Here is a 9895-nt window from a genome sequence, read left to right on the forward strand (position 1 = left end):
ATTAAAAACAAACTGTGGGCGTAATCTGGGTAATCAAAGTACTTCCATACGTTACACCGAAGACAGCTGAAGTCCCTCCTTGGTTAGACAGTAGAGTTCCTCTGTAAGGCTTTCTTTAATGTGTTCTCTGATATTATTTAACTAAAGTCTGCATCTGCTGCTGGACTGTGAAGTCATTTTGAGCAGTTTTTCAGACCATTTGTTGCTTTTTTTCCTTGTTTCTATCATCACATGCTGCATACATTTTGATTCTGGACCAACAAAATAAGCAATTGTGACCTTTAAGGTTTCTAATTTTTTATTTTTTTTGCACTAAAAAGTACAGAAATGCCAGCAAAAGCAAGCAAACGTGACGTCTCTGTTAACAGGGATGTATTAAGTCAATGCCATACTTGTAAATATGTGCTGATTGTTGTTTTTCTTTGGTGTCGAAGGCAGCGAAGGTAAACGCAGTTGATTCTGAATATATCAACAACACGTGCAGCTGCAGCAACACTGCAGTCTGGGGTGAAAAACACACACCATGAGTTGTGTATGGAGATATTTAGCGTATTTAGATGACTAGAGGCCAGTAAGCAGCTCGAAAACATAACATTTGTACACAGAATTCAAGGTGATGGAGTTTCAGCTGGTACTTTATATTAACGAGTCCTGTTCCAGCTGCACACGTAGCAGCAATGCTCCAAACAGGCATGTTAGCGTTTGACTTGTTTTTGATAAAATCAATTCTTTTGACATGATCTGAAAATGGTGGAATTTTAATAGTATTAATCCAGCCAGCTGTTAGAACCGATTAAATATTAAAATTTAGCAAATACGGTGCCCGATGACAGCAGCATGAAACTCCTCTTCAGTAAAATATTTAATCAGTGGTATTACTTGCTGTTCATGTTGTAGTAGTTTGTGTGCGAGGTTGTGTTGCTGATTTAACGTTGGGTTGTGTTACTGTCACCCTGTGTGAGTGAAAACTTTGGAAAAGCTTTTCTGTGGTCACGAGAACTTTGTAAGCCTCGGAGGTTTATGTTCATGTGTTGTAAATTTAGTCCAGTAGAGTTTTTTCCCGTTTACGTTACCTGCTCGTTAGCATGCTAATGGTTAGCCTCGACTGCCTTTAGACAGGTAGCAGCAGCGCTAGTGCGGCTTTAACATCAAGCATTTGGTGCACGCGACTTCTAGTGTTGAAAGCCTGAGCTACGTGAAGGCACTGCACGACATTCTGGATTACATGTAGCTGGTACTTTTATTATTATCTTATTTTTTTTGTTAGTGTGAGTGGAAAAGCAGCAGCACATGAAGTCTGGCAGTTTCCAACTTAAGTCCTCGTCTCTCCCACATGAAGTCAACAGAATCATGAGTAGTTCCTTTTCCAGGGTGACAACATACTCTTATCCTTGTTAACATCTCAAAGCACTCATATGTCACTGTTGTTCAAAGCAACAGATATCTGTTAATCCAAAACAGCAGACAGAAAACTGGCGTATCATATTCAGAAATATCAATGAAACGAACCTTCCATGAGGAACTACATCCAGCATTGTTGAGAGGAACCGACTCACCACGGGCAGGACTTCAGCTCTCTGTTCTCATGATTGTTTGAAATTATTTTAAATAATTAAGCAGCACGCCGTGGTGCTTTAAATAGTATTAAATACACACATTCATACAATACTTCCATGCAGTGAAGAACCAAAGACACATTACCAGCAAACTGTATTTACATTAATTCAACACCAGAAGCTCAATTTTATGTGTGAACTTTGTGGTTATTAACAATATTCACAATCCAGGCACAAAAATGTACATCATGTGATTAAACTTGACAGTGCAGAGTATTTTTAATGCAATCTTTCTGATAGTGTTTCTGCTTTTAGGGTACGTTGTCTTCAAACTGAGCAATGTTCCGCTGATGTAAATATGGTGTTGAGCCAACATTCAGACCGTTCTCTTCCACTGCTTGTGCGCCGTCAGCACCTCTTCATCGGTGTGATCGGGTCCAGCAGAGCTCAGTTCGCTGTCAGCGAACGGCGACTAATGCAAAAAGTCTTTGTTCTGCAGCAAAGCTTCATCCTTTGACTTCCAAATGAAGCTCTTCACTGTCTGACACCCGGTGGCACGTGGACAATCTGTCAATGGGAGGTTTATCTGTTTTCCAGCAGGGGGGTGACCGAGCGTTCACCTCCATGTGTCGGGGTTCCTCTTAAAGCCAGCTCAGGGAACCGCAGTTCAACAGCAAACATACAGTCAGCAGGTGCAAATGACGAGTTATGAAGTTGTTTTGACCAGGAGAGCGACGGGCTGTTCACCACTGGGGCGTCCTGTGCAGACCGTGTCCCTGCAGAAGAAGAAGAGAGATGGTAGACAGCAGTGTTATGTCGTTTTAAAGGACGACTCCGCTGAATTACTCCCTGAAAGTCTGAAACGTGAAAACTTTGCAGCTTTCTCTGCAGTGAAGGATGAATTCACAATTTCAAATCGCACTAGTAATTTAAATTTACTCCTTTTTTGCCTTCTGTAAATCCCCCTTTCCCTATTTTACTAAAAGCTATTTATTGTTTCTTATGTGTGGGGATATTAGTGATTAAGGAAATGAGGCAAACAAGCATCAACAGGAGACCTTAAAGCAGTGTATTCACCTCTCCAGCATCCATGCAGATGCTTGTTAGTTCGCTTACCACTAAAATATGGCTTCACACTTGTGTTTGTTCGAAGTTTACCTACTTTACTTCCTCATATTTGCAAATATTAAACAAAGATAAACGCAGTGCAGCGCTTATCTAACATCGTATCTACCACAAATCTTTGTGATTTGGTATCTAGATCAGCCGTTGCTTTACAAAACGAGAAATGTGATATATGCACACAAAAGGAAACAAAAGTAAAGACAAATAAATGCAAAGTGTTCGCAAAGAGACACAAAAATAAAATGTCTCTTTAGAACAACATTCTTTTGCAGTTTATATTAACACATTAGTTTATCTCAGACTGTGTTTTATCTAAATTAATGTGATGGTTTGTAACATGCGGACATTGTTAGAATATAGATGGAAAGCAGAGTAGTATTTATGCTGCATTAGAAATTTAAAGTTTGTTTTTCTGAGTCTACAGTTTTCTTCCTTCACAACTGAGAGAGCTGCAAACTTTTCGGTCACATTGGTAAAGCATCAAAAACGTTTCTCCTTCAAGGATGTTGCACGAAGAAAATCGACAAAAATCAAACACCCTTCACCAACATTATTTTTTGTATCGCAGCAGGAGAAGTCCAACTAGCTTATTGCACAAAGGAGGTATAAGACAAGGCCTTGAGAGAGAGTTGAACAGCACAAGGTGGGAAAAAAAAAAAAAACCCAGACAAAGAGGTGATTCATAGTCAACCTGTAGAAGAAGTTGCTATGGATACAGCAGGAGCTGAGAGGTCGACATGCTCAGAGCTAAACAGAGAAGCATCCGGAGGCAAGCGGGTGACAAGAAGAGCTGAGGGTGAAGAAGAGGCGTTCTGGACCTACGCTGGACTCGGTGTGTGTCGACGGGGTGCTGCTCCCGCTGTGGGCCGCGGAGCCGGTGGAAGCTCTGGGGATTGTCATGTCATGGGACGGCTCTGCTGGCTGCTGCGTGGAGTCACAATAACAGGGGCAGCGACAGAAACATCCGAGAAGTCAGGGAGGGAGTGGATCTGTGAGTGTCTGCCGAGCCACTCTCACATGGAACCACTGAACATGACTTACGAAGACATACAGTGTCGTACCGATATCTGTAGTTAGCTGCAAAATCTCCCATTATTCCACCTGAACCAAGAGGCCCACTTTTATGTGAAATCAAAACACTTACCAATAACTGTGAGCAGAAAGACAAAACCCTCTGCTCCGTAGAGAATAGGTAATACACATAGACTGTATAAAAGATGGACGTAGCTACCGTGACGTCACCCGTTGGTTTCTGCACTGAGAANTGAAGTTTGAGGCTGTTTAAGCAACATCTCAGGAACTAATAAAGACGAATGTCTGACATTTTTAGTTAATTCTCATGTTCAGTGCGACAAAGTGACCAAAAAGTTCTTTTACTCCACTAAAACATCTGTGGTTTCTGAACCTTTTTGGTTTATGGTTCCTCAATGAAATGTAATTTTTCCGCTGCAGTTCAACCACAGAGTGACTCATCTTTCTCAGATTGTTTTATATCAAACATTTTAGAGAACAAGAAAAGGGAAATGTCGCCCTCCTCTCATTTCGCATCATTATTCCAATTACAATTATTTAGCAGAAATGTTTATTTAGAACGATACCAGATTCTTACTGCAGTATCACACGATGACGTATAAAACTTCACCTGCTGAGAACAAACACAAGATGCTGTTAAAAGCTCCCTAAAAGGTTTAAAGAAAAGCTCCATTCAAATGCCTCAAAAATAATCCACTTGTACACTGTACATTTTTCACATTTAAAGTACATCTACTTCAGCAAATTTTGCATGCCGACTTGTTTTTGTGGTGACTCCTGCGGGTTTTGTTTATGTAAAACACGTGAATACCCCTTCCAGCTCTGCTAAACTGTATGTGCATTGAAGTAAACACTGTGGTGGTTGTTTGAACTGGTTATCTAACTTCATAATGCACCCTGTGGAAAGTGTGTCTCACTTAATGACGCTACACAGTGTAAACAACCCTTTGTGTCGTCTGTGTCAACCGAAGTGGAACTCGTGGACGTTGGCAGCCTGACGTGGTCGCTTGTCATTTTGCTGCAGTTTATTTCTGAGCTCGATCACGCGCCGTGTTTGTGTTTGCGCTGGATTGGACAAATCGCTCGGCGTCTCAAATACCTGCGTTTATCAGCAGGATGCAGGCGGCGTCTGACCAGTTAGCTCGCAGTCAGACGTCTGCTGTTCAGGTGCCTTCAGTGTTCAAACAAGACCCAGCGGTTGATAGAGGCACAAAGGGATCAGGCTGGTTTCATGAAATCGTCCGACACGATCACGCATTTGAAATCACACGTTCATACTTTTCTCTGCATCCTTCTGCTGATTTACTGGAAACCTTTCTTTTCGTCATATGAATATTTAAAATGGCTTTAGATTAATATCAACTACTTACTTAAATTTCCCGTCAACCCACTTTCCGCAGGTTTTTTTCACAGGTTGAAATTTGAGGCCGTTTGAACAACAATATCTCAGGAATCATGAAAGATAAAAGCCTGAAATTTAATCTGTTCTTTTCTCACCGTGTCATTTATTCAGAATCTGCAATGCTGGACAAGTGGATCAAATATTATCTCGTTATGGCTGTAGCTGGATAGCCACCGCGGCTTTCCGATAACAGTTAAACTTAGCTTTAGACACAGTTTAAAGAATCGCAATACAAAAAGTTAGATAAGATGAGATAAATCTTTATTGTCCTTGTTTTGTACAACAGCACAACAAAATTAGCTTCTCATCCACATTGGTGCTAGAAAAGGACGTGCAGCTGTCAAAGGTGAGCATATACAGTTCACCAAACATATCAGCTATGTCAAATAAACAGTTGTCAAAATAAACATTATGTACAGTTGTGAATATTATCAAAAAAACAATAACAATAAAGATTATTTACATCATATATAAACAATAAATGCATGAAAACTATCAAAAATAAATAATGTGCAGAGTAAAGTGTGAAATGAGCTGTGAGGTGCAGAGAAGAGTTCTTGTAAGTTAATGAAAGTGGCACAATTTGACAACATTACATTCTGTTTTTTTTTACAACAACTTAAAAGTTTGCTTAAATTTGCTTTGCAGTCATACAGAAACACAGCCAGTGTGTCCTTGGATTAATCGTCTGGTAATGTGAGCAGTTTTCACCTTTTGTTTTTAACGCTACTGACGACAATATTCTATTTATTCTTTATCTTTTGCTCTAATCCCATGATTCCATATTTTCCTCTTAGTGTGCTGCTCTGCCTTTGTTGGTGCTTTTGCTATTTTATCGGTCTGCGTTTGTAGTATGGATTTAATTATACGCAAATTCAGTGTTTTATTCTGTTCGGCCTGACTGGCTTTCTGTTGTATTGCTGTTTCCCTTTAAGCACTTTGTGTTCAAAAGGTGTAATATAAATACAGTTATTGCTGTTATTACTATTACACGGGCGCTGACAGGTTCACCGCTCCACCGTCCAGTGAGGCTGCTCGTAACCACTAAGAACACATTTGATCTTCAGCGTGGTTGGACATGACGTCTCAGGAAGTCGTTCTGAGGGAGTTTACGTCTGTGTACAGCTCATAGTATCCCGGAGAGCTCCAGCGACAAGCAACCGGACTTCTGTTTGGTTCTTGACGATGTTTGACCTCTAGATCCAAGTTGTGTCTGTATTTATTATCGGCCCCAACTCACATGACTCAAGGCTTGGCAGCGGAATTAAATGAATGAAGGTGTGAAAGGTGGTAGTTCTGAGAGACTATAACCCGAAACCTTGATCTGGATTAATGCTGCTTGGACTGCAGGTGTTGCTTTGTGTAGGAAACGGTGATGTCGGACAGCACTTGTCTGGGTCTCCTACTATCTGTAGCTGTAAAAAAACCCCCCAAAAAACAGCAATCTGACATTCAGTGATTCTATTTCTGTTTCTAGCTCTCTGTTCCAGTTTGTTCCTCAGCTATGTGTGGAACTTTTCAAGCGTACAACTGAACGTAACATGACTGTTGACTGAACTCCGGTTGCACAGATTTTGAAACTCCCTTTCTACAGTTTTCTGACATTGACTAGCTGCTGTCTGTGTCTTTCTTTTCTCACCTGTTTGCGTTAACCACTAACAGCATCGATGTCTCCTTGGAGACGCTGTCTGAAAATGTGTTTTTAAACTATTCTGTGTCTTCCCTTGCTCTACCATGGGCAGCTTTTCGTGCCATAACTTGTCCTGTAGGCTTAGCAGGTACATAAAAGTATATTTTATAGATTCTATTTCATATGTGATGGAGCGTTTTGAGCATATTCTCTTAACATCAACCCCCTTTTTTTGGGTAATTTAACACCCAAGCAGAAAAGCTTTTAGCAGAAGTACCACATGCATGGAGGCATTATTCGAAAGGTCACATATTCTAGTTTCTGATCATGTGCTTGTAGCTAAAACACAACAAAACAAACAGTTTAAAAAAGGCTCAAAAAGCCTAACCCTAAATAAAACATCATGTCACTCCCAGTTCTAGATGAAAAACTCTAGTCACTGTCTTATGTAAAAATTACAGAAAAACATGCTCTTCTCAGACAGTCAACTTGGATTTAAACTCCAGCAGACAGGTGCCACTTTGGGATTTAGTGATATTTTCCACATAAACCTTTGAGAGTAAGTACTTTTCCCAGTTTTTACGAGCATGTCAGTTGGATCTTATGCTATTCTCCTGAGCCCGTCGGCCTTTTCTGCCTGCCAGCAGGAAAACTAAAATATTTGCAGAGAGGAGAAACCAATGTTTAACCAAAGTTTAAATGTAGAGCAAACAAAAAAACAACAGAGCCGACTGTCATGAGGCAAAATGCCACATTTAAATACTGGTTTTGCTCTGGAGGCAAACAAAAGATGTCCACGAGATCAGGAAAACGCCTGCAGCTGCTCAGGAGGTAAAAACAAATGTTATCAAGATGTATGGGGTGCTAAAAGTCACAAATGGAGAGAAAATCTAGGTCCATTTGTTGCAAAAACTTTGTATTGAGCAAGAAACTAGTTAAAAATATGGAGTGCTGGAAAAACCGGGCTGATAATGAATAGAGACTTCTGGTAATGAATTGATTTGGAGCTTAAAGTGAAAGTAGGTGCATCCAAAATACTCATAATAATCCATCATTTTACAGGTAGACATACAGTATGTTCATGATTATAATAAGTCAGATAAACTTTATTGGGCAGTCGAGGTAATAATGTCACACCTGACCTTGTTTTTTCTTTAAAATAAAAATGTCTGAGCTGTTTAGCTAAGTAGAAATAACAGAAAAACTACAGAAATCACATTAAATGTCCCGTTAAAGCTGGTCCAGTTCTCAGTGAAACATCATAATTATGTCGCTGGTTCATTTCAACATTTTCAGTCGAAGACAAGGTCACACTCATTATGTCGTCCATCATTTTCATGCTGTCTGTGGCCTCGTTGGACAACAAAGACCACTTGGCTTCAAGAGCACATCCTTGTATAACAGGAATGTAAACAAAGAGCTGCATGTCCTCCCCTCACCCTGCAGACCTTACATAATATGCTGCCACCTTCTGCGTAATAAATTGAGGTCAGAGCTTTTGTGATTCGACATTATCGCAGAAGTGGTAAGGTCCTCCGACTGGACGTAAAAGGTGGAGAAGACGGAGCGTATTGTTGTGTGTCCCATCGATCTTCCCACGCGTCTTATCTGGTCCTCAGCAGAAGTTTTGTGCATAGTTTTCGTCCATCATGTGAAAGTGACAGTCGCTGATAAAATCGCACATGACGGGCCGGCTGAAGCTGAATCACACCGTCGCCTCGTATCACCTCCTCGGGACACTTGGAGGTTATCAGGCTACGACACTCGGCTCGGTGATAAATCACTGCCCACAGCAGCCGGTGGAATAACGACCGAAAGTGAAATGTGAGGACGGGGGAGGTTTGCTCAGACAGGGGGCAGAAGATTACATAATCTGGCAGCAGCTAATATTGTTGTAATGGCTTTAAAAATATCATGAAAATGTCTTTAACCCTCTGAACTTCAAGCAGTTTCTGGGCCTTTTTTTTAGCTCCTTTTACATTTTTCCTTACTGTGGGCTCATTTTTCACTATAAACTATAAAGTCCTGCAGCTCTACGGAAACAAAACAACCAAGAAGAAGGAGTGAGAACTCAGAAATGTCTTCTGTGCACCATAATACAGTTCAAATGACAAACATCAGGGGAAAGAAAATCTAAATTTTGTCCAAAACAACTTAAAGTGTGGCTAAAATGACACAAAACTTGACCAAGGTGACATAAAACGCATCCAGAATTACTTAGAATCTGTCCAAAATGATTTACAATCTGCTCAAAACAACTTAAGTTGTGGCCAGAATAATACAAAACCTGTCCAAATTATCTAAAATCTTTTTAAAACAGCTAAAGACGTGGCCAAAATATCACAAAACTTGTCCAAAATGACTTACAGTCTGCCCAAAACAACTTAAGTAGTGGCCAGAATAATACAAAACCTGTCCAAATTATCTAAAATCTTTTTAAAACAGCTAAAGACGTGGCCAAAATATCACGAAACTTGTCCAAAATGACTTACAGTCTGCCCAGAACAACTTAAGTAGTGGCCAGAATGACAGAAAACCTGCCCAAAATGATCTATATCTGAATAAAACAACTTCAAGTATGGCTGAAATGACACAACACTTTTCCAGGGTGACATAACGCATGTCCAGATTTACTTAGAACCTGTCGAAAATGAATTACAAGCTGCCCCAAACAACTTCAGCAGTGGCCAGAATGATCTAAAATCTGTATAAAACAACTTAAAAGGACACAAAACTTGTCCAAAATGATCTCAAATCCATCCAAAACTAGTTTTCCTCTTGACAAATATCTTTTAAATAAATAAATATTTTAAGTGTGTTGTCGAGTTTTGGGGTTTAGAGGCTTAACTGGCTTTAATAAATCAAATGAAGCAGTCAGTCAGTCATGTCATTATGTTACAAATGATGAGATCATTATTGTAAATCTAATATTTGATTCTTCTGTGTGTGCAGTGTGACTTTTTCTTTTTATCAGTGCAGAGGAGGTTTTGTTATCAAGGTCCACACCTACATGTTGCTCCACATCCTGTCTGATTCACGCTGCAGACATATTTAATCTGTAATATATTTGACATTATGTGTCTGTTTATCTGATCTGTTGCGATGTCACTGCTTCTGTGTCAGTGTTTTGGAAAAAAACACTCATTTGCC

General features: G+C 40.0%; 1 protein-coding gene across 2 annotated transcripts in view; it reads right to left on the reverse strand.

The window, feature by feature from the left end:
• Window positions 1-301: 301 nt before the first annotated feature.
• gprc5c (G protein-coupled receptor, class C, group 5, member C) overlaps window positions 302-9895 on the reverse strand; it is a 27137-nt gene continuing 17543 nt past the window's right edge. Inside the window, exons 4-5 of one of the 2 annotated variants that reach the window (XM_008296132.1) lie at window positions 3504-3605; window positions 302-2332 (exon numbers count right to left, since the gene is read on the reverse strand). In XM_008296132.1, coding sequence (XP_008294354.1) covers window positions 2300-2332; window positions 3504-3605 — 135 coding nt within the window. In that variant the 3' untranslated portion in view covers window positions 302-2299. The remainder of the gene's footprint in view (window positions 2333-3503; window positions 3606-9895) is intronic. The other variant, XM_008296133.1, reaches the window with a different exon arrangement.

Source organism: Stegastes partitus, unplaced genomic scaffold (assembly GCF_000690725.1).
Source record: "Stegastes partitus isolate 25-593 unplaced genomic scaffold, Stegastes_partitus-1.0.2 Scaffold1102, whole genome shotgun sequence".
NCBI lineage: Eukaryota > Metazoa > Chordata > Actinopteri > Pomacentridae > Stegastes > Stegastes partitus.